Source organism: Pseudopipra pipra, chromosome 8 (assembly GCF_036250125.1).
Source record: "Pseudopipra pipra isolate bDixPip1 chromosome 8, bDixPip1.hap1, whole genome shotgun sequence".
NCBI lineage: Eukaryota > Metazoa > Chordata > Aves > Passeriformes > Pipridae > Pseudopipra > Pseudopipra pipra.
Genome location: NC_087556.1, coordinates 6910131 through 6936414, shown reverse-complemented (window position 1 = coordinate 6936414; position 26284 = coordinate 6910131). Strand labels below are relative to the sequence as shown.

Here is a 26284-nt window from a genome sequence, read left to right as displayed (position 1 = left end):
AGATATTCTGGCTATTGGTTACTGTGTAAACCTCAGTCAGGCACTGCAAGTTGAAATCACACACACTGAAACCACACCTTGTTGTAGCATACAGAGACATTTATCAGTGGCCACTTTAAAACACTGTAGTAGAAAATTAGTAAATCCTATGCATGATGTGTACTACTCAGGTGTAAGACAGAGCGAGCAGTATCCTACATTTCACATCGATGTAGATGGGTTGCAAATTTGTTCATAATTTTAACCTTTTTTTGTGTTGCCCAATGCTTTACCTCTCTGTTTCAATTGCAAACTGGAGTGGTTTTATTGCTTCCAAATCATCTCTCCAAGCTTCCTTTTGCTGATCAGAGTCCTCTTGTCACTCCTGTATTCCCCTGATCCTCCAACCCCAGTCTATTGCCTATGCCCTGTCACTTTAGGCTTCCTGTGTTCTCTTGTCATTTTTCCTTCCTCTGTTCTCCTAGGAGATCTGCCCTATTTCCATTTCTGTGCCCTATCACCTCTATTTTAAAGTCCAATCTTGCAAACACAGATTTGTGCTAGTAGACTCAAGATGGCAAGCTAGCTAGTTCAAAACTGTGACATCTCAGCTCGGGTCAGTGGTGTGAAGAACAACCTCTTGTTTAACAAATAACCAAGTAATACCTATTTTTTACTTTCATGTTAGCTGACTTTGCTATCATTACTGCATTTGGCAACTAAAGCAAAATGCTAATTTTTTTGGTAAATTTGCTAAAAAAAAATAAAAATAAATGAAGGCAGTAGTGCCATGGAAGCACTCAGACGATCAGATTTGGTAATAATAATTCAGTAATATTAAATATGTTTATGCTCTCGAAGGCAATAATGCCATATATATCATGTCATCAAAAATAATATATGCACCTATTTATCCAATATACAGAAACATCATTTGAAAAGGCTGTTTCAGCCTGATTACAGATGCATTTTGAATTTGACAAGTAATTCAGCTGGAAAAATAATCATCGTGCTATAGTGACATGCTCTTTTTGCCTTTTTTCCCTTTGGCCTTATAGCTCCATGTCCTACTTGTGAGGATTTGAGAAAGACAAGTACTCAGCTTCCTCTCTGTGAAGGGATTTGAATTCCCACATCTCCCAGTCACCAGCCAAGAGCTTCTCTCAGTTCAAATCTCTGTCCTGAGCAGACAGTGGTTTAAGTACAGAATTTCCACACTATCTTGAGGTGGGTTCCTTATCAGATCTATCACGAGGATTAGTCTGTTTTGTGAAAAAAAAAACATTTCTACGTGGGGGGGAAGGGGAAATGTCATTTGACTTCAGGAACCCAGAATAGAATGGAGAATCCCTATCACGTTATGTGGAAGGAATTATCATGTGCTCATACCAATAAGTAACCAAACATTGATGAGTATGTGCTCAGATTTTTTTTTTCTTCTTCTGTGCATGTTTCTGTGGTCACCTCTACAAGAAAAGCAAAGGTTCCTGAGCAGATTTATAATACCCCAGTCACACCCTGCAGTGGCATCTCTCGAGGCAGACTAATCAGCTCTGCTTCCTGCCTGCGGCATATTAGGTCATCCTTCCCCAGAGAGCCCGGCTCTCCAGCCACACGGGGCACTCCAGACAGGCAGCAAGGAGGACAAATCTCTTCTTCCCCAGCCAATCTATATTAAGGGGCTTACACTGCAAAGCAAAGGAAGTGCTGAAAGAGGATACAAATAGATTAATATTACAGCTCGTAAACAATCCTAGGAAATTAAAAACAGTCTGCCTGAACAACGTGGAGACTGATGTGCTACAGGCACCCTCCCCAGCTCTCGCCATAGTAACCAGAACAGCCAAACTGTCTGTGCCTGTTAGATAATGGCATTTATACTTGAAAGTATTTTCCTCCATTTCTGTAACACATAATTGTGCACTTGGTTGAAGGACTTCAAACAGCTAAAAAATAATAATCAAAACCTAAAGGAAATGTCTTTTTTTATATATACAGAGCAAAGGGAGAGAAAAAGATACAAGTCCTGTAACATGGTTTCTTCACGCATCAAGGCTGCCTCACTACAGAGGTATCCCTAACAGATGAAATAGCTGCTACTCTGAACAATATACATCTTGCATTCCATCACAGATCATAGATATTTCTGTGTCTGTGTGCAATGAGATCATTTATTTTGGTAGATCATAATTCTAGCAAAAACACTTGTCTATATTTAGATATTCTACTGAAATGCTGTTTCCCCAAAGTTCTTGTACTTGAAATGTACATAATCAACAGCCAGTAGCCAAAATAAACAAATTACAATGAATACATGAGTAAATAAAGGTCTAATTTTTTTTCAATTATTATTTCTTTTTTCAAGCTTTATAAGCTTTCATTATAGAGCAAGTTGAGCAGATGAGAATGGTAACTGCTGTGTTTGTACTCTCTGTTGAACACACTCCTTTAAGCTCACTCTGGAAGGTCAGGCTTCAATCACACCCTCCAGCTTGCATCTTTCCGGCAGCTCACACGGATTATTTTGCTGCTACCACCAAGTCAAAGGGACCAGGCTTCCATCTGTACGTTCCCCCAATATACTTGGAATTCCTAAAAAAAAACCCTGCTCTATTTTTTATTTACAGTTCTTTGGCTGTACTAAAGTTAGCAAGTGTGAGGACATGCACTACGAGCTGTACAACAATCCTGCGCTACAAAGCACAGAAAAGATCATTCAGGATCAGCCTCTTGGTGTCATGTCAGAGGAGGGAAACAAACCCCAGGGAACATCGTCAGACTTCCTGGCTTGTTACAGGAGATGAGAACATTTGCACACTAGAAATACCATGCTGAGGGCTGAGATCACTGCCAAGCCCTTCCAGCCACATCTCGCCTCCAGCACTGTGGTTTTACATAGGTGTGCAACTCAAAAATCAGCGAATTTGCATGAGAGATCACTAAAGTGCAGCTAATACATGTCACAGTTTGAAGGGGGGTTTATGCACCTGGGGTTTGGCTGCTAAATTTCAACTGAATGGGAACATACTTCTCTTGCTCCTGCATGAGGATGCATTTTTCAAAACATAATTCATCACAAAAAAGGCTGCCAGCACTGCCATTTTGTGCTGCCACACAAGATTTTGCTGAGATAGCCATTAGTGCTAATGCTTATCCTGGCAATGGATCATGCTACTGAATAAATTTGCTTGCTGTAATTATTTGAATTACTTAAAATTAGTGAAGTGCCAATCATCTGTTCAGCAGGGAGATGCATACATTTTCTAGCAAAAAAAAAATCAAAGCTAAGTTGTCATAGTCAACCAAAATGGATTCCTGTCTTTAAATTCCTCAGAGAGTTACAAAACATTTTAAATTAAAAGCCACTTGGGCCTCAGTAACTCGTCATTTAAGAAAAGTTCTGTAGGGTGTGGTTTTAAAGTAAAGATTATGAAGAACTGTCATGAGAAAGAATCAATATAGAGTAATTCTTAACACAGATGTCCAAGTACATAACTCACATAATTCCCCAAAACTACTGTAGTTCACTCAGCACGATTTAGATTTTCAACAAACCATTGGTATATACTACAAATACAACACCTGGAAAGAGTGGCTATGTCATGCATGCTGGTTACCACTTTTCACTGCAGCCTGCATTGCCTCAGAATCACACCCTGTCCCTATGAAGCGACGGAAGTGCTGGAGATAAGTCAAAAATGTAAATCCTCACCGGATGAGCTACCAGCTGAGTTTAAACCCACTGTTGTTATACACCCTCGTATCATGTTTACAGGTCATAAGAGGTCCTGACTGTAAGCATGCTACTATTTTCTGGGTGTTTATAGAATCAAAAAAGTGCAAGGGAAACCCCAGATTTCTCAACATACAGTGAGTGGCTGTTCCTCTATTCATTGCTGAATTCTCACTTTTAACTCTAATGGACAGCTCAGGTATGAGGGCACATAAATACTGCAGCAAAATAGTTGTAAGTAGTTTTACTGACCCTATTAATTTCCAGTGAACACAACTATAAAAAGGAAATGAAGGTATAATTACAGCGATTGTTGAATGGATAACACCCCCCCACACACATATCTGCATTTCCAGATATTTACACTTTACAAACAACTACAGCTTGCCTTGAAAAGCTGTACCTTCTCATAGGACCTTGCTTCTGCTTTTATGACTACTTGTTTCCAGATACCCCTCAACTGGGGCAGCAACCACCAGCACTGAGGTGCCAACTCTTATGTGCATTGTAGATTTGGTAACTGTTTACACCCATTCAGAATGAGTACAAAGGAAGTGAATGGCAAATTTGAGTTGGGAAGCAGCATGCCTCCACTTTTCACTGCAATAAATATAGATGACAGAAGGCAATGACATGTCAGGTTTAGATGATAACCCACTTCCAAGGCAGATGCCCCAAATCTCCTCTTTTTCCCTTCCCTTCTGTTCCCTCCTCAAATTGCTGATAAGATTCTTATCAACTTTGATTTTTTGCAAGCACAGACTTGTAACAGCTTCTGTTCAATTCAGGTGAAGTGTGAACGTCCCACAAAACCTCAAAAACCTCAAAACCAGAAGAGCTTCAAATACTAACACTGAAGCTGGAAGAGCAAACACAAAACACTGCATCTTAGGTTACACATCATATATCTTATCAAAAGCAATTTTATTTTTACATGAGTAGCACACATATAAAGCTATTGTAGACAACCATCATTTAAACTCATTCTGTAAACTATGGATATTACAATCATTTTCTGCAATGAAAATAAGACCATCACCTGAGGTTTGGATTTGGTAATGCTTTAGTACAGGAAACAATGTAGTCAGATGTAGGTAAGGGCTCAGTTCTTTCATACTGTCCTCACAATCATTGATTTCCATGAACAATATTCTTCTGAGCAAAGACTGAAGCAAAGATGGAAATCCATGTCTACTCCATCCCATCCTTGTTGTACTGAGTTTTGGTTTTTTGTTTGGTTGGTTGTTGTTGTTTTTTTTTTTGTGGGGGTATTTTGTTTGGTTTTGACTTCTTTTTTCTAGGAAGCAAAAGGCCAGATTGCCTCTGTCTCATGTTCAATCACAGTTAGAATAGTAGCTCTGTATTTATTTTATTCTTGATGATATAATATTCTAGAGATGTTTTCTGGTTAGGGATAAAGACTCATTTTTCTTTCCTTTTTTTTAAAAGGACTGAAAATGATGTGTTTATTTGTATCATACTGTCATTATACGAAAACCTGACCTTAGAAGACATTTATAACAATATTGAGTGAATAAGATGACATTTGCTTATATTTTTTGGACCACTTCAATTTCTGCATTAGTGACTAAATCCAAGCAGTGTACAATATGAATCAAGATATGATTCATTCTGCCATGAATTAATATGCATTAACTTAATGAAAAAATCTAAAGGTTATTCAAAAATCCCACCAGGGCGTACATGTTCCAAAGATAAAATTAATCAGACTACACAGTTTCAAGACAGTCTCAATCCTGCAACAGGAATGTTTTCATCTTTTCACGACTTCAGTTTAGACACGAGCCTGCTAACACTTCACATGGCTATTCTGCACATTGGCTGTAAGGAAACGCAGTAATTCTGACCAGGAAAGAAGTCAGGATTTCTCTGTCTGACCCCCTCAAGGTTTGGTCCAGGTCAAGAGTCAACCCTCCTATGCTATCGGTACCTTGCCACTGTCTCGGTCTCAAAAGCACTGGAAATATTACTCAAACATTCTGATCCAACATCACATTTATAGTTTATCAGGTGTAACTAACTCAGCACAAGGTGGCATCACTTTAAATGCCAATACTGGGGTAAAGACCACAGTGCAACCAGAGAACTTGCACTGTACCCATCACTAGCAGCCCCCATCAATCTCAGCATAAACTACAGACTCATTTACAATTGTCATTAATGCAGCATCAGGAAGTTATTTAGTTAGGAAATATGAGAAAATAATGCAAAAAGCTACTCACTCCTGTACAGCCCTCAATGAAGTGGCCACTTACATCCTTAGCCCTATTTAATTTGCAGAATCAATTTTTTTTTTTTTGCAGTTTCATTTCATTATACATTGGACACCATGATTAAAAAAGTGGGAACAGTTCAGATATGCAATCCTTAGGGTAGATTTTTTAAAATACACGTCATATGCTAAATATCCAGGCCTTTAAGAGACTATTCTTTTCTGCTGAAATGCACATCCCAGTAATGAGATGAAAAGTAAAACACTTATAAAACCACACATAACAGTGGTTTTAAAAAAAATAAATTGCTAAAATTCCTGAAAAGAAAAACTCAGCCAACACTGTGATTATTTCAGCCTCTATTCTGTGCATGACCATCTCCTAACTGCAACTGAGATCTTGATTCAGTTCATGAGACGGTGACTGGTACAACCAAGCAAAGGGAGAGCTACTCCAGGGATGGAAGCTGCTGTGAGAAGAGGATTTGTCAGAACATTCCATCATGCTCTTCCCAACAGACTGAGCACAGATACTGCTTAGCTCCAGATGGACATATCACACGTTTTCAGAAATAAAGACATAAAGCGAAAATACGTTCCAAATAACAACTTTCTCTCCTCCCTTCCCCCATGCTCTAATTATAAACCTGTTCCTAGTTTTGTGGGATTTATCTCGGCATGCCCTCTGCAGTGTGCCTATCATTGTGAATGGCAAAGAATTGCATAATGGCATTGTTAATAGTCATTCACAGAAGTGTGCTGTAATGCATTTAAAAATCCTCACAGGCTGAGTTGGGCTAAACAAGTAGCCTGATTTTAAAACTGCTGAACAGACAAGCAACTCCCACTCTCCAGTGAAGCTGCTGAGTGCTCAGCACTTGAGAACTGGAGCACTCTGTAATCTCTGCTCCTAGTTTGCCTTCTGAAAATTTTGGCTTTAGACAAAGAACTATTGAATACTAATCCTTGCCACAGGAGTAAAGTAAAAAAACACCAGAATTTTTAGTGAGAGTCTGGACTACTCTAGTTTTTGTGCTAATTATGGAGTTTTGACTGGAAATGTCATGGCAGGTGTAAGGGGCAAAGATTTGGGTGCTCACTTTCAACAACCTATGTTACAGACCTGGATTCTGCCCACCATCTCTTACATCACATAAAGGAAACCTGTGGAGAAATTATTGTATACTCTTGTTTCATCAGACTTCTTGACAGTATCCCTTTAGCATTCCAAATATTAAACAGTAGTTAATAGTCTTTTTTAATATTTTGCACCACAATCCAGTCCCACGTAGATTAACATTTTGTTGCCTTTTTTAGAATGAGTCCTGTCCCCCCCAGCTGTGGAATAGCTTCAAGCAGAAGTAGCAAACATCAGAAGACAAAACAGTAACTGCGTTTGACAAAGCCCTCAAAACTATCTTTTACAATCTCACAGTCAAAGTGTTATTGTGTACTTATTGTGTGGATTTTGAGTTGCAATTAAAGAGTTGATATCCTGGATAACAGAAAAATGCCTAAGTTCAAGTACTGGGGGCTTCTTCCCCTCATCTTTCCAGCACTCTCCATTGGACCGACTGTACAAACTCCCCAAAGTATTTTATGTGCCTATCTCAATCCCTTTTATTATTTTCAAACTTAGGACTTCTGAAGAATGAACAAACAGAAAATATGACAGTCCCTGTTTCAGACAAGAGCATGAACTCTTGTTTCTATGAAGTTTTACTCAATAAAAATCAGTAGTACTGTCAAGATTAAAAAAAAAAAAAAGGCAACATGCAACCCTACATAAACCTCAAATGACTACAAAGAAGAGATGCTGACATTAGTAACTCAATGTACTCATGCTGTCTCCTGAAATTTGCTGTCCTTTCAGGTTACCTTACAGAGATTTGGACAAGATGAGAAAAGGACATTATTCCAGGACCACTAAGATTGGGATCAATTGCAACCTTGTCATTTTGATTTCTCAGTGTGCTCACAGGAAGTTCAGAAGGTGAGAAAAAGACCCAAGATGCAGCACACAGATTTATTCCCAAACTTGGAATTTTGCTGTAAGCAATCTTACTACTGTTATGAATGTTTTTATATAGACTTTAAACCTCAGAGAATACTATAATCTAGCAGTGTCTAAAATCCATTGGTGTCTAAGAGATGACTGAGAAAAAAAGGACTGCAAGAGATATGCTGACCATTTTTTACCCACAACCTTTACAAGTAGATTTCCCTTCTATTTTGGAGCATACTACAAAGCAAATGATAGAATTTAAAGTATGTGCAAGACCCAAAAGAAGAGAAAGCACTAACAAAAGCAGTGAGGAGCACCATGAGAACAGATGGCTCTTGTCCCTCTGCCCCATCCTACTACCAAACTGTTCTTGGTAATTTTAATAAACGGTGAAGGCCTCAAAAGGCACAAGGACTAAGGTAGCTGGCTAGTGCTCCTACAATGCTCTTGACAGCAGTTGGAGTCACAGCCAGCAGCCTTACAGGTCAGAAAAGCACCACTCTTCCTGCACAGCATGGCCTGCCAAAACACAGAGCAGCACCTCTCCTCTTTTTAAAGGCAGCCAGCTTGCCTGCCTCATACTCAAACTTATCTGGAGTGCTAACCTCCTTTTTCTTACTGCCACTGACATTTGTTGGTATGCACTGGAAGCAATCTACCAGTATCAAGTAGATAGGTCCCTTTCATTAAATATGATTTCCAGAAAATGAGCCATGTTTAACCCTAGTTTACAGTTATGTATTGTAAATACCATGCTTTGCAATCTGATGATAAAAACACCCACTCTAAAAACTAGGCAGAATTTGTGCTGTTTTCTTCTTGCCCTGAGTTTCCACTACAGGGAACAGTTTGATGCTGCAGCCCACGGGAGCTCTTTTCCTGTCAAGGTCATCACAAAGGGCTGCTGACTGACCCTCCAAACAGGCCCTGCCTGCTTTGCATTTAATTTGACATTAGGGTCATGTTCTGCCACAATGGATCTTCCTTACAAATACATATGTATGTGTACAGAAGTGAAAAACAAAGCGATGAGACATCTTAATTTTGTTTTCAAGATCTTATCGTAGTCAACACCCAAAAGCAGAACTGTGAGCGAATATAGAAGTCAAAGGCTGGCTGTACAGCTCAGAGTGAAATATTTCATTGTAAAGACATCTTTTCATTTAGCAAAACCACAGATTTCCACGACTGAAAAGCCTGAAACATGACAAGGAATAGGAAGGAGACCATTCTCTGCTAAATACATACATATGTGTAACACAAAGGAAAGGAGAGGGCAATGCAGGCAGAGAGAGGAAATCCCTGTAAGTCAAGCCATGGCTATAACAAAGATGCCTGGAAAGGGTAAGGTAAGTAGAAGACTCGTAGTTGTGGACAAGTAAAGAGGGAATATAAGGAACAGAAGCATGCAGTTGAACTCATTAAACGATACAGACATTGCATTGGGAATAAACAGAGGTGAGAGAAAAAACTAAGGCAGAAGCAGATAACTTTTTAGGTTCCATTGCATTTGGTTTGTTTTGGTGGGTTTTTCTGCTTCTTTTTTCACAGGCAACGCTAGGGGGCAATGCAGAAGGAACCTGCATCCTGCATAACACCCAGCTGGGACTGCTCCACAATCCTCGTGCAGCACACGGGGGCTCCTATTTCTAGGGCTTGGGAACTTTTTAAAGTAAATTTCAAATTTCTTCCCTTAAAGATAATTTTTAGTGTTTCCAAAGAGATCACATGATTCCCCCTCACCCCCCAAGATATTAAGTTTCCAAGTAATATAGTAATGTTAACAGGCTCAGCATAAATCTGGTCACACCAGCACTTACGGGGCTGGTCAAACTGATACATTTGAACGATGGATAAAAACAACGGTTGTAGTTTTTGAGTTTAACTATACTCCTAAATTCAATAAAAAGTTATGCTCCTGTTTAAGACTTACTCTGAAAAGTCAGCCTTGGATTTTTTTTTCTTCGATTTCTGTTTAATAGCATCATAAACTAGAATGCTTCAGGCCATTATTCCATTTTCAAAGGTTCAGCTTTCAGACAAATCACCCACAGCCCTTACTGCAAATACAATACTTCATTATTCTGTATAGTTTCATCAATACCTGTGGATGAACAGACATCCTCTGGTTTTATTTTTATTGCCAGCAGTTGATCTTCAAATACGTTCATTTACTGAGTTACTAAGTTGCTAAATTTAATGCATTAGTCAGTATGAGGCTCCAAAATAAAATCTGTACTTTTTTTAAAACTCCTCATAATTTTCACATTTTGAAAGTATTTCTCTCATACTGTATATCTAAAAAAAGGTGGCTGCTGAAATCTGCTTTAAGAATAAGACTGTGAAAACCATATAAACCATATTTAACACAAGTTTGCTATAGCTGCTTGGAAACCTTTTCTCTCAAATAGCTTGCTACTAGGTGATTACAATATTACCACAGTAAGAATCACCCTTGAACTACCTTTTATCTTCCTGTTAAAATATCAATAAAATAAACAGGCTTGAATCATCTAACCTCAACTATATTTTGACTCAGATCCACATCTTCCTTGTTATCCACATGAGCTGTCTGGGTTTTGTAACTTCAAACTATCACTACACTCATCCTCGCAATACTTCTTTCTTTAAAGGAAGGCCAATATATGCTTATATGCTCCATAGATGCATTCTAAAATAATATACAACTTCATTTTCAGCTGGGCCTGAATCATATATGATAGAATGACTCCTCTGGCTATAAAAGCAAAGCTACTTACTCATTTCACCTGCCTAGGAAATACTTCTTCCTATTTTTACCTTCCAAAACTATTTCAGATGATGTTCCTAATGACAGAAAATTGTTCCTTACCAGGTGGCAAGGAAATTCCAGGGCACTGTATATAACTGGTGTGGAAGGGGCTCTAAGAAGCAGGGACAAAGTGCAGCACAGGTAGCAATGACAGGAAAGAGGTCAATCGCTCCCATTGTCACTTGTACTCATCAGGTCATTCATTCTTTTGAAGGAGCAGTACAAGATTTACATAATGAACAGCATGAAATGTTCTAAATAAAACTTGTTTGAAAACTGAATTTAGACAAGAAAATTGATGTGAGAAACCACTTTGTACCGAACAGGCTTAAATTTGTGGTGCCTGGATAACTGAAATAGCTGGATCCCACCACAGTTTAGGGTGGACTGACATCCCCCTATTTAGGTTTTTCTGTAATAAAGGGGATGTGTCCTTCAGAGTCAATAAAATGTGAGTGGAACCAGCTGCCAGAATTACACAGACCATCTTTTTTAATAAATTTTCAGCTGGAAAACCATTCCAAGCAACACTGCTCTATTTGCTAAGGCTTTCCCCCGTGATAACTCCTCACTTGCATGCTATTGCAAATATTAATTACTAATTAGTAGTGATACTGCCTCCCAAGCAAGCACACACAACAGTAATTAATGTAAATGAAATTACAGGTCTGTTTAGGGGAGCAGGGAAAAGGGGAAGAGAGCCCTCTGCATCACTTGCACAGCATTAGCCCCCTCTGATGAGAGTAGATGTGCATCCCCCAGCACTCTGCCTCAGGGCTGTATATTCTGCATTTACACCCTTCACACCCAGCTGAGACTTTGCCTGAAGATGGCCATCTCCATCAGGATAAATTTGATTCTCACCACTTACAGTGCCTCCTGTTTTAGAGTAAACATCATTTATTCTCACAGGCTGCAAGACCAGTATATCCATACCTTTTAACAGGCAAACAAGCCCAGGCACTGCCCCAGCCAAAGGTACCCAGCAGGAAGAAGCTGGAAGTGAGCAGAAGAGCGTGAGTGCCCTGTCCCTGTTCCTGCCCAAGGAAATGCCACCATGGAAGGACCATAGTTCCACTTCCTCCACCACCTCCCTCCTTTCCCAGATTTTCCCATTCACCCCCGATGCAAATTCCAAGATAATTAAAAATTCCCAGGACACTGAAATAATTCAGATTAACCAGGTCTTATCAATACTGTGAAGTCCATAGATGTTCAAGAGCTTTTCAGAAAGATTCTTGCTTGCTAGTTTAGAAACTGACTGACAAAAATAAGTCATGTGACCTTGGTTAAAAGCATCAACCACTCCTTGGCTAAGAGGATCTCCTTAAAACCACTGCTAGGGAAAATTACACAAATACCAAGTAGTACAGAAAAAGTGCTGATGTTCTTTTTAACTTTTGGGTTTCATATTATTTCATTAAGAAAAAAACAAGATGGATAAAATTTTTCACTACAAAGTATTCCGTGAGTGACATGAAAGACAAGAGGAGGAACACAGCTTGCAGTGATCTGTTTGTTTGACGTGGATAAGCCTCCACCAAACTAGAAGGCCACATACACACAAGCAACACATAATGATTATATAGCTGTTATTAACAAAAAAATTATCATTCCCATAAACAGCAGTTTTAAACAAAATCATTTAACAGTGACCACGAAGCACCACATTATATTATTCCTTTCCTCAATATAACTGTGCTTTAAAAAAAAAATATTCAGACAAATCAATCCTTGTTTACATTCACAAACTGCTAATGCGCTACAGAGAATTCTCAGCATTTGCAATCTCTTGTGAGCACAAACCTGAAATAAGTCTGTGATGGTAACACTAAGTCTCAAATATACTTAGCTGTGCATTTAATTTAGACATAGTAAGACATGGTATGTATTACATTACAAAGAAATGCTAAAGAAAATATTCCATGTGTAGTTTTTCCCTCGATAGTTCATTCTTCTTCTTCAACCCCAAGGGACAAAGGCCAGGTTTGTCCCAGGCTACTTTGGGAATGAAAGGATAGAAAAGTTCATGCCCGTTTTCATTTATCCAGCAAACTTTCAACTGACTGCCCAAGCACCTGGCATTCAATGGAATGCAGCAACCTGCCCCTCCACTAGCAAGTTAGAAAATAATTGGGAGCCAATGTGGCAATTACAACTGTTGCTGTAAAAATATGTAACTACTGCTCATATTCCAACCTCGAAATCTGAAGTGTTTAGAAGAAGAAGAGTGATCAAGGAGAATTCATTATAATTTTGGTTTGATCAGATACCAAAAGCTTCATCACTTGAAATAAGGACCTAGCACCAATTTAATAAAATGCCTGTCTATAGCATTCAGATTTAAAACCTGTTTGAGAAGTGGAAGATCCAACAGCTAGGCATGGTATCTTGGCTTCATCATCTGAAATTAATAAGGAGCTTCAGAAACATTTAATTTTTCAGCTTAAACCCCTAAATTGACTACTTCTGTAATTATCTCTTCCCTGCTAAGATACCTTGGTACTTCCAACAGAAATACAAGATGGAGACAGTTCCCTCCTAGCAGGGTGTTGGCTCTCTCTACACCCTGAAACTCTGCAAAGCACCATCCCCCACTCTGCCTGGAGTCAGCCAGAGGTGAAGGAAAGCTGCAGGTTCTACCACCACCTCCACAAGCTGGAGATGAGGCAAAGAGACTCAGGAACAAGCCCACGCCCAGTCAGGGTTATACAGATATAAGGGCTCTTCTTTGGAAGTCAAAGGGGGATGCCCGGATACATTTAGTTTTCTCAAACTGTGACTGACAGATTGACCAAAGCATTTTTAATGTAAGAGATATTATATAAATGTGATAAGCATTTTAACACCTACCACACCTACCTAGGCACTCTCGCTAAGACCTACTGAATTCTATGGTTGCCTCAGTCACAGGGTTTGGAAAAAGGAAATCCCAAAGGCTGAAACAGAAACCTTTTGGGTTCTGTGGAACCTTAAAAAGGTCTCCATATGATCCAAAATAAGTTAGAGCAAGTTGAAGTTTACACAGTGGTTTAAAAACAAGACTGTTACAGAAACTTTTCAATTGCTCCCTGTCCCATTGATTACTGCAAAACTGCAGGATGTATCTGAAGCTGATCCACTGTGCCTCTTGCAGCTCATGCCCACTTTCTATAATCAAATTTAACTGTAAGCTAATTGCACATAAACTAATTTACTGCAGAGGAGACAACCTGACCTGGACAGTAAGTGCCCAGCTCATGGAGAAGGAGGACCCTGGAAGTCCTCCAGCTGAGGCACCAGGCACCATGCAAGTCACGCTGGAAAACTGCCCAGTGCACCCAGCAAAGGCCACCAAGGAAATGTACCCCATGGGGGCCTCAGTCCTTTGGGTGATAAAAGGAGTGAAAACACACAGGCTCCATTCTGGAGATGGAAACCCACTGTAAAGTGACCAGTGCAACATGAAGAAAGTGTTGAGAGAACAGAGGATTCAACCCACAGCCAGACCCAAGGCCAGAAACTTCCTGATGGAGGACACCCAGTGGCAAGGTCATTCAAGAAAAGCAACAGCTCAGAAAGCCAGTGAGGAGATGAAATTAAAAAAATAGGAGAAGGCTGCACAGCCCTCAGAATGAAGGCAACACTGGGAAATGACTGGTCCTATAGCAGATGGGAACATGGCTCATTGAAGCAAGGGGGAGATTATCCACATTTGTACTTCTAATTTCTTAGACCTATCCATCAGAAACACAATAAAACTATTCACGCATGAACTTTCTGGAAAAATCTCAGTGCTGTAGGATGAACTTATGTCACAAAATCCCATAATCCCACTCAGGTTTCATGTTTTCTCATAAACTGCAAGATTTCTCTGCTAAAAGAAAAGGCATGTTAAAAAAAAAAATCATTGTTTGTTCAGCAAGATCAGTAATTGAGCACCAAGATGGAATGACTGTCACTCAAGTTAAAAGTTCTGTCACTTATCTACAGTGAATTATGTTAAAAATTCAGTAACATAAGACACCAATGCTGTTTCATTTCACATAGACTGTAACAATAACATCTACTTACAATTTCTGAACCATATATACCTAGGGGCTAGGAGCTGATGACTAATACTACTGAAGCTGGATAATGTCAATTATAGTATTTTTTCCTAGGGAAAATGATCATTTGAAGTGAGTGCCTTAAAAACAACAAGATGCTTACTTTTCCATTACATATGCTTTATTTGATTCCAGTCTGATAAAAGGAAAACAAAAGTATTGCCAGGTACCAAAGTGATTCCATTCAAGGTGACAGGAATCAATACATTTTAATTTTTCTGTGTCAATTAAGAAAATTAAAATGACACGAAAATGTAAACGTGTTTGATTCAAGGGAAAACTACCTTAAAGCCTGAAGTTTCAGAAAACAAGTTAAAAACAGTCATAATGATTGAAAACCACTCCATTCTACTGGTCTTGGGCATTTACTCTGTGGACATGCAAATTGGGAGTATCTTCCAGAAGTTCCAGGGGCTTTTTGTGCTTTGGTTTCTCATTAATACATCTGCTGAAAATGTGAGATTGAGAATCTATCACATCAATAAAATGGATGCTAAAGCTGAACAAGTAGAAATTTGCAAGCAAGGCCGACCCAAATCTGTTTATCGTGCTCCAAATTCAATTTTCAGCATAGGATGTATTGACATAGTTAGGATTAAGACCATCACCATACAGTCAAATTTAAATCTGTAAGAAACATTTCTCACCCACAGACACTTGAAATTAACAACACAGTGTAAATCTTGTTTACCAAGACAAGAGGAGATATAGTTTTCTCAGAGAGTCTATTTGCATTTTGTTTCACAGATCTAAGCAGATTTTTATTTCTCAGCTTGTCAGGAACAAACCAAGTTAAGAAATCAATTTATACTCCAAGCAATAACTTAATTTTATGAATAAATTAAAAGCTACAAAACTACTTAGAAAAGCCTACCACAAACATTACCATTAGCAGTGACTACTTCTCCACTAGGAGCAAACAGCAGTGAATATTCTCCCCCAAGAACCATAATGTGCATGAGAACTGAAGCAACCACATCAGTAAATCTAGTGGTAAAAGACAGCTCTGAAGGAAGTGCAGTACCACCATGAACCTCAGAAACAGAACACCACTGCTCATCCTGTCATGACAAAAGCTGGTCTTCACAGGTGCCAAGTTATGAGCACCAGAAGACCCACTGTCATCACTGACATGCAGATGAATCATTTGACAATATAAACATGACATGCCAAGAGCTCAGGCCCTCTGCTCTTGGCTCCACTGAAATCAGGGATGTTATTTCAGGAGAGACAGGCTTTGCTTTTAAATCTGGCTCCACTAGAGTCATGGACAACTCTTCTTCCAGACCACTCCTGATATTGCAGTGGGAAATAGCTCATCACACCCAAGAACCTCTGATTTCTTAGCACCTACCCCCACACAAATTGACATTTCCACTCCTTGAAATTTCTCATCCCAAAGACATGCTGCTGACCAGCTTTCCAACAGTGTGCCACAACAGAAGAGTCCCCTCTAGAGACAGCCACTAATGCTGCTGAGTCAAATCTTGGAGTTATGACAGAGCAAATGTCCCTGGCAGAGATTGCAAAGTGTGTTCCCAGTGTGGTGAGCCCAGAGTATTGGCTCAAGAAAAGTGGATTGAGCTAAATTGTCTATTAGTCCAAAAAACAAAGCTGGCTGCTCTAAGCATTCTGACCCCAAATACTGATTTTTCAATCTGCTGCATAAGCAGCTCACTCTTCCCTGTACAGTATATTCATATTTGATACAAAGCGATGGAACACAATGCTGAAATCATGCTACATGATCAACTAAGCAAGGCAGACAGGTGAATTAATAAATGGATCAGAATCACATTAAGAGTTCAGCATGAGCTCTCTCCCCTGCACTTTTAAGAATAAACTCTTTTTACACATTTCTGTTAGGAGTTTCCATTACTGACTTACACTGTACTCACACTATACTCACACTATACATACACATCAGCAACAGTAACTGTGCAGGCTGTCTAAAGATCTCGGAGGGGGCACGGGAAGAAGGGAACAAAAGATTCCCCAAATCAAAAAATATGCATTTCCAACAAAGCTTCCAATATGAGAGTTAAATGTGGAATTTCCCACTACTCAGAAGTGACTGGTGCACAGCAAATAACCATAAAACTAAATGGAAAAGAAAGTTACTACTGAAGTTTTGAGCTCATCTAATTTATTTCTTACTCCTGCACTTCTGATTATCATTTAAAGCTTCAGAGGACCACAAGAATGTTCATGACTAATTTCATTCTAGCAGTTTGAAGGAGGAGAGGAAAGAATACTTCTTTTTTGTTAAAAACCAAAACACATCTTACACCTCTAGTGACAGCTGAGTTCAGTGCTCTTCTGTAATTGAGATTCCAAAATTTACTGAAACGTGATGACACAAACATACAAGATAAAGCCACTCCATAATGCCTTGGGATTCAACCTGGCAGTTTCAAAACCCTGAGTCTGTAAAAGTATGTCTGGAAATTGCAGGACAACTGAAGCTCAAGTATAAGAGGCTGCTGGTAGGGAGGAACCCAGAAGGATGCAACAGAGAAACTAATCAGGCTTTCTGTTCCATCAGAGCTAATCCTGTTCAGTGTAGCCTCAGCAATAAATATTGATGTGATACCTTCATCATCCTTTGAAAGCTGCATCCCCATGGAATACCACAGTGCTAAAGCACAGTATTGTTCTGCTTTCATCTAAATTGCCAATCCTTCAAAACAAATCTTGGTGACACCTCCTTGTTTGTTTCTTATCTTTATCCTCTCCACTACGACTGGTATTTTCAGCACACTTGCTGAAAATCTACTCCTTTGGCCAATCTGTTCTAAATGCACAGTTATTGCATCTCTTTATGCTCAAAAGGAAGGCCTTGTTTGCCAGGTTAAGGCTTATTTTTGAGGTACACCCTAATCATACAGCTCTGGAAAACGAGAACACACACCTCTGATTGCGGTTTTACTGTAGCAAACTGTGTGACCTTTTCCTTGCTGCCTTCCTGCACCTTTATTTCAGAAATTGTGCAAGAACAGGAAAACCAAGAGTTGATGAAAAGGGAATGGGAATGAGCACCCCAGTAGTCAAAGAGCAGAAGGAAGACTTGCCACCACTCAACTCTAAAGATAAATGAGACAGAAGGCAAGGGAAAGGCTAAATATGGAGAAAGCACAGCTGCCAAGAAAGGAAGTATCTAAAGAGAACAGGAAGGCAGTCATGGAAATACCCATTTCAGGACACCTACTTTTAGGATGGACAGGTGGCATAACTCACTGGAATCCCAGACCCAGTCAAGTTTTCACCTGGCTCAGGAGTTTACACCCAAACACCATTTGTTTATCTAACTCTTCTTAGTTAACTCAGTAATGCTCTCCAAGTACATCTTCATTGGCCATTCAGGGATTCGTCTTCTGAATCAAAAGAATAAATTTAAAACCTTCCCCCAACCAACTGTGGAAAGAAGGGCATAATTCTACTAAGACCAGAAAAAAATAATTGCTACTCGTTTAAAATAGAAGATGTCCCTTTCCACTGGGACATTCTGGGCCAAGCCCATGTTTCATGCTAACATGTACACAGACTTAATGTGCACTAGTCATGAGGGACAGGCTTCTGCCTGCACGTCCCAGCCACCTCAACAACTCCAACAGCACGAGGAAAAATCAGAGGGAGCAGTGGAACGCCGCTTCCTGCAGGCTTAGGAAGCTGCAGCCCCTCCATATTGAAGCTTTAAGGTTTGCAGTCACACCCTGGTGCTCCCTGCAGCTCGTGTGGCAAAGGCTCGAGGCACAGGAGGGCAGACCTTGCCATTGCCTGGCGAGATGTTGGCTGAGCAGGCGCCGTTGGCCTCCCGCCCTCACAGCAGCAGCTCACACATGGAAACATCTCCAACTGCCTCCTCCACCCGCTCCCCCGAGACCAGGGACACTGCTCCAGTGAGAAGGTGGGTTTGCACAGGGCAGCTGTGGCCTCCTGCCCACAGAGAATATCACCTTTACTAGGTGAAGATACAGGTACCATCACCAGCCCTTGCTGGAATAGCAGGTGAGGCTCCAAAGTTTGCTTAATCCTAAACCCCCTCGGCTGCTCTGTCTTGTTGGCTGTTGGGTTGGTCCTCTCCAAGACATGGATCGATATGAGCTTAAACCACAAAAAGTGGCATGTGCTATAAAACTATAGCTAGATTGTTGGACATCATAAAAACAATGTGTATAACATAGTAAAACCAGTAACAGTCAAAATTTAAAAGCCACCCCAGAATTTAGTTGAGGATTTATCTTCTAGTCCTGAGGTAACCTATCATGCCTGACAGAAACATTCTGTGTCAGGAAGGTATCCTAATTTACCATTAAAAGCGATTTCAATTATAGTTTTCCATGCTTTCTTCCAAAGATCCTCTTTGCAATTCTGGGAGAATAGAAGGGCCAATATGGTTTAATTTGCTTTTTCAACAGTCTTTACTGAATCCTTCACCAGGGAAATGGATTAAGTACGAGGCTGTCATACACCTTCATATGGTAGGAAGGCAAACACATGCTCAGAAAATAAAGGGTGGGAGTCTGAATATATTCCCTGCAACAATGATAAATATTTCAGATGTTTTTCTACAATACTCAAGGCAATTCACATTCTAAATTAATATACTGAATTAATACTTAAAACAAGTTAGATGAAGCTGAAGAAGTCCACTTCCTAGATTTAGCAATCGATTTCTTGAGTGTAAACACATGAAAATCATCCCTTTCCAAGTGGGAGGGGGAAATTACATGGATATCAGGAAAACAAAAAACTGCAACATAGAAGGTAATAATAAAATTTGTCTTCTTAAGTAGTTTCAGGCAAAAGGCTTACGCCATATCATAAATTAGTGCCACCGAAATTGGAATTTTATCCCGGAATTTAATTTAACCACAATATTTCTGAGCCCCATAAATATATAAAACTGATCCAAGTGACATACAGCAAAACCTATAGTTTTAACAAGATAAAGGCTTATTGTAAACTTGCTTTTCTTAACCAAGTCCATAATATTCATTTACATGAGCACATGTTGATTATCAGTTTCTCCTTTAAAAAAGGCTTCATTCAGATACCTGTTTAGTTGTAATCCTGTGTTTGGAATACACTATGAAAACTATAACCACGTTGAAATTCCACAGCTAACATATATTTAAACACTGGAATATTGAAATAATGCAAAACAACTGAGTTGCAATGGTAATACTGATTCCAGCAAGGAACACACCCATCAGCATCTAGCATAAACAAAACCATCTTGATTCTACCATCATCCCTATTTTAAAGAAATTATCAAACCAAAGCCCCTCCACACCCAGAAGCAAACAGCTCCAACACAAAATGACTCAAAACCAGCATTACAGCAGACTGTCTGCACAGGGAGTTACCTTTTTTCCTTTCTTTTTCCTGTGAGCTGGTTTAGCATTTTTCTCCTTTGCTTCCTCACTCATTTTTCAGCTGGTAAATATACAGGGGAGGGGGAATAGAAGAGATCACTGCTTGTATTCCAACATGCAAAGCCACTGCGAGTATTCACAGCACTGAAACCAAAGTCCATCTGCTGACGTTTCTCAGGCAAGTAACAGAATAACTGCTGTGTAAAGGCAGTCTCTGCTCCTCCTGCACAGCCTGGAATCGCTCATAGCCTTGCTCTGTTTTCCCCAGTGAGGAACCGAGTGTTCTCACATCAGTCCGATCCCCCTAAAGAAAAGCAAAGCCATTTTCCTCTCTCATTCTTCACCAGTCTTTACTCCCGAGATAAGATCTCGTCAATGCTTTCTAGCTTGGTCATCCACAGCGCTCCCAGTCTCTTAAATGGAGTTGATGAGCCACACAGCAATTAGCTGCAGACACTGACAGGTCTCAGAGTCGTTCACCAGCAGAGGATTTGCCGTTTCTCACAGACAGAGAAAGTGAGCCCGAATCGCTCGGGTTGCCGGTCGCGTACAATACCGACATGTGTTGAATGCATCGGGGCATACCAGAAAAGGAAGCCTCCAAGAGTGATAAAAGATCAGGTTACTGGTTCTTAAAGCCACTCCCAGGCAGATTCGAACAATAAAAGGCACAACACGCTGCTGAAGAAATTGCTAGATGAGATGTTTATGCCTCCGACAGCTCCATATCCCCATCCGAGGGACCTGAAAATCGCCACTCTGAACAATAAGCTTTGCGATATTAATTATTCATCTCATAAAAGCAGCAACAGTGTTTCAGCAAAACACAAATTTACAACTATTCCTGCCTGTGCGAGCTCGCTCCTCCCTTGTACGCCTGTTCCTATGCCAGGATTTGCACGGTCCCTGCTAATGCAGCTCTCACAGGGGTGTTCTGTGCCTCATGTATGTGCACGACTAGCAAGTCACAGATCATGTTTCCACATGCTGTGACCTACTCCACAGAATGCTTTGGCTACTTCCCCACAAGTCTCATGGAAAATAAATCAGGGGAGGTCAGAGACTTCATAGCAATAATTCTCTCTCCCCTCTGTACCCATTAAGACATTACACACGACCCACACGTTACCAACAGCCATGATAGCAGTCATTCAAGACGTGCCTGAATCACATCCTTACCACGTTTCAGGCTATTCAGGTGTCTTTAGGGACACCTATAGATTCTTACATTGACCCTCAGGATCCCCCTCAGGGAAGGTGGGAGTGGGGAACAGGTAGCAGACGTCATGCAACAGCCCCATCCACTGTACTCACACTGCAGACCTGAGATAACAAAACACTAATTTGCCCATTTCTGAGGTGAAATCGGTCACATCAGAGGTGGCAAGTGACAAGGAGAGGGTGTGTTGTGTTGTTGTTTTTTTGGGGAGGGATATGGGGGAGCAGTGTTTGGCTTTTCTTGTTTGTATGTTGGGGATGTTTTAAACAAGAAACCACCAATTAATAGATGCATTTCTAGGGGGCGGGGGGAGGGTGAGGTTCATATCAGGATCCTTCTGCCTTGCCTCTTTTCGGATATTCTCACCCTCCACCCTCATTTCAGCAGCATTTCACTCACGACAACCAACACGCACACCACAGCCTAAGAAAAGAAGAAGATGTAATGCACTGATTCATAATGCTGTTTGCCTCAAAGCCTCCTCCTTGGATCATTCCCTACAAGTGAATTTTAGAGAGCAACCACAACAGCACCATCACACAGAAGCTGTTTTCTGCGTGCTGGCAACAAGTCCTCGTGCTCACCATCCTCACACACTGCAAACAAACCGGCACCACCCGACCCTGGGGCTCCAAACCAGGGAGATAATTCCCCACATCAGCCTGGTAAGGTGGGCATTCTGAGGAACAGTATCTCACGCAGTGCAGGGTATAAATAAATGCTATCAAAACACTACTGGTAAAATTTACATAGAATCTTCACTTAAGTCACTGGCATATGATTAAATTTGTACTTATAAGCACTATTTTGGTATAAAACACAAATACTGTTGATAATCCACGAGCCGAGGAATTTAATTTTCATAGGCAGTTTGTTTTTAATGGCCATCTTGGAGAATGAGAAAGCACACCAGCCTTTCCCAATTTCACACTTTTTATAGATGTTATGTTACAACTAAAGTGCTCTCTGCTGGTTAACAGTGGGTAAAACAATGCTTAGACAATCAAAACACCAACCTATCCTTAATGCACATGCAAAACAAACCTCCTCTCTTCAAGACTATTTTTATACTGTGTGTTCATCCCACTGGACAACACACTGTCTTCTGAAATAAATCCAAATAGATAAAGTTCAATTCCAATTAACTGTGTCTTCTAAACAAGTTAAGGCTTGGATCCATTAAACTGCCTAGCTAAAAGAAAACCTCTAATTTATGGCATGCTTAGCTAATTGTATGCATATGAATTAATTTTGTATTACTTTTTAAATTAAAAGTTCATAAACAGTCATGCTTCTTCAGGAATAAAAAAAAAGAAAAAAAAAAAAAGCCTCTTTCCAGAGCAACTTGTTGGCTGTCAGACACTGACACATTCAGACCAATCCCTGAGCTCAGATATGCCAATGGAGGAATATCACAGGTTCCCACTGAACTTTGGTTAATCAACTGGGTACCTCTAAGTCTAGCCCATGAAATGGAAACTGGGTTTATTAGGTTTTTGGACCCATCTCATCCTCTCCCTAAATCAGAGCACCGAGGGTTCAATACTTTCACTGCTACCTAGTTCAGAACCCCTTTAATTTTTCATGTTTTCTCTCTCATTTTCACAAAAATGAGTAATCTCCCAAGCACTGGTATATTTAGAACATGAAGGAAAAATCCAGATAAGCAATAGAAGAATTTTATAGTCACAAGATGCTCAGAGAGGTAGGAAAAGCTCTCACACTCCTCTCCCCCCATATTGCTCAGCTAACCATAGCAACCCTGCTGAAAAGAAATGTAATGAATCTCTCTTCTACCACTTGAAATAATCATTCATCTGTCAACATTTAGACACTTTTATGAGGTCTTGTTTTTTCATTTACTCCTTACCTGAAAAGATTTGCCAAGCTCTTATTCTGCAGGTAAGGAGGCAGAAGAGGCAGCTAAGGACTAGATGTGAGAGTACCTAACAGAAATACACCACAGATTTCTTACAAAAGGCTTCTAGAAAAAGAAATATTTTTCTTCTTCAAATCATGCCTTTCAACTTTATTCCTCTGCAGAGCCCACAAATTATCTTTGATAGTAACACTGCTATCAAATGACTGCTGACATCAGTCCATCTCTAAATTGTACCGTGGAAATTATTCAGATTAACCTTCTTCCATCCTCAGGCTTTTAGAATGCTCAGTATAACTCTTTGCATTTAAATGACAAAGGTAACTGAAGTGGAAAGAGAAAAGTCAAACAAGACTGACTGAAAAAAAATTAAGATTTTCAAACATTCAAAAAAAGTCTCTTATGCACATTAAAGTGCTGCCACAAGCACAAAACCTAAATTTAAATATATATATATATATTTAAGAAATAACAGAAATCAAGGAAAATTTAAAGTTTTAGAAATAAGCTTAGAGATTAAAAAAAAAAAGCAAATGAAAGTAAGACAGAGCAAATACCAATGCAGAATTACCTCAAAATATGCTAAGGAAGTATTGGCATTCAGAAAGAATATATGCTTAAACGCACTGCAACACTGCTATAAGCAAAAACAGCAGTTCAATAAATTACTAATTACAGTTACAATCCACTTTCTAGGTAGTCCTTGCTCACAGAAACATTTTCATCTTTGTAACATTCACAAGAATTATTCCTTTGTGGAAGTGCACAGGTATATTTTGGTAGGGTTTGGTAAGCAAAGGACCAGCAAGAGGATATGTAACTCTTTGCAATCACACAGCTCCTTCAAGAACTGTGCTTTAAAATCTTTAGATTACTGATGAGAACACACACACATTGCTCCCTGTAACTTGCTGCTTAGTTACAGTGATGTCTAGGAGTGAACTTTCACAACCTTGTAGATACATATCAGTTCTAGGACAGTTCTATTTTTAAATCAAAATAACTCGCATAAGAGGACAAGAGGATAGGCCAAGTTCTTTCTATCAGTACAGTTCTATTTATAAATTAGAGTGACTTGCATGCAAGAAGCAAGGGGGACACAACTTGTTATTGGTAACCTGTTTTGTAACTGTGTGCAATGGCTTTTAAAAAGAACAGCTACGACAGTTACTTGCTTTACCAAAACAACATCCAAATCCAAAGAGTCAAACAACTTCAAGGTTTAACTGCAGGACTAAGAGTGTGGAGAAAGCAGGGCAGCTAAAAAGCCAGCTTAGTCCTAAAATACGTAGAAACCCACAAGCTTAATTTAACAAAAACTTGTGGCATTCAATGTTTACTGCAAGATCACTTTGCAAATGGACTGCTTAGTACTTCCTCTTGCACCTCAAGCAATATCCTATGTCATAATAAGCCAAAATTCAAGGTTAAACCAAGTATTACCTAGAAGGGAATGGAATTTGTGCTGAGAGGGTGGAATGGAAATTAACTCTAATCTTGGTTTCTATTTTGTTAGAGAAAGAAAAGTCATACCCCTTTTACGCACAGTTTTTATTTTCCTTTCAAAAATTAAAGGGAGAATTTTGTGAAGATGTTAAAAGCTAAGAAAAAAAAGGTTTTGAGCTCAGTCTTGATTCCTTTTCAAATTCCATAATTTGAGTAAAATAGCAGTTTAAGAAAATGACAACTCAAATATTGGCATTACTGACTTCATGAACTTGTACTGGGCTTTTAACACAGCCTATTTACAAATCTGCTCTTGAGTGCATGTGTGAAGGGGTCCACTATGCCATGCCAGTAAAAAAACAACCCCAAACCCATTTATTCAGGCTAAGATTATGAGAATAGGATGGTGGCTACCACTTAGTAACCATGCCTGGTTACTGGCATGGTCCACTATAGACTTAACTACCAACATGAAGATTTTCTTGGCCTAAAATCCCATGCTATAGGTCAGAGTTGCCCAAATCTACCTCCTCACTCCTTCCAAATGGAGGTGTGTCATCAATTCAGACCTAGAACAGTATTCTAGGGTAGAAGCAGAAATCAACAAAAACTGAGAATTCAATAGAAGCAATGGCAAAGCAACCTATGTTTTAATTCAGGTTAACAAGTTAAAATTAATTTTTGTATTAAGTCCAGGGATGAACACGAGATGCTAACGTGAATCCAAACCAAGCTGGCTTGTCTTTGCAATTACTTTCACATATGTTAGCTAACTGCATTTAGGAGCCTCAAGGACAAACATATCCCTTGAGGAGGGAACTGAAGGGAGTCTGGGAGTGAAGCCCAGAGTGGCTAGAAAGCTACTCCAAGGGAGAAAGAAAGCTAAGAGAATAAATTCCTTCCCTCACTCCCTTAAGGTGGTAAATGAGCTTGCCTTAAAAACATCCCTCAGCACCTGAAGCTCTTAAGAACTCCAGTTCATTAACAAGTGAATACCCAAGCCAAAAATTAGGTAAGGAATAAAGAATCATACCATGAAAATACTACAACAATTTTTAGTTCATTTAAAATTAATTCTCTGCCAACTGTGTTGTTGAAAACAGCTACACAAAGGGAACATAATTTATATCTAAGCTCTACAAATTCTTATTTACCAGCTCAGATACTTCACAAAAGATCCTGGGTTTGATTTCACTCCTTTAATGCTTTGCAAAATCTTTTTTTTTCCCCCTGAAGTATTATTTTCTAAATGTTCTTTTGAGTTTAAGCCTAGAAAAAGAGACCATTTTGCTAAGCTAAGATAGCAGGATTTAACAGTAAGCACACATATTGTGAGGAAAATCTTGCAGAGCAAGGATGGGAGTGAGAGCAGCCTATTTTGGACAAACCTCCACAGGACCAGAGGGTGGGGCAGAGAAGCCCCACCCTACAAAGCAATACTTCAGACTGAGTATTTCAGTGTTCCTTTACATCATTACTTTTGCAGGATTTGGAAGTTTCCCTGCCAGCACTGCACACTGGGTGCTTCCCATG

General features: G+C 39.7%; 1 protein-coding gene across 3 annotated transcripts in view; it reads right to left on the bottom strand.

The window, feature by feature from the left end:
* The window catches only part of ANK3 (ankyrin 3), a 365805-nt gene that overhangs the window by 282841 nt on the left and 56680 nt on the right, over positions 1-26284 (bottom strand). The window contains exon 1 of one of the 3 annotated variants that reach the window (XM_064662386.1): positions 20199-21179. The exons of the other annotated variants lie outside the window; for them this stretch is intronic. Within the exon in view, the coding sequence (XP_064518456.1) occupies positions 20199-20261 (63 nt within the window). The 5' untranslated portion in view covers positions 20262-21179. Of the gene's footprint in view, positions 1-20198; positions 21180-26284 lie in introns of those variants that run through there. 3 annotated transcript variants of the gene reach the window in all.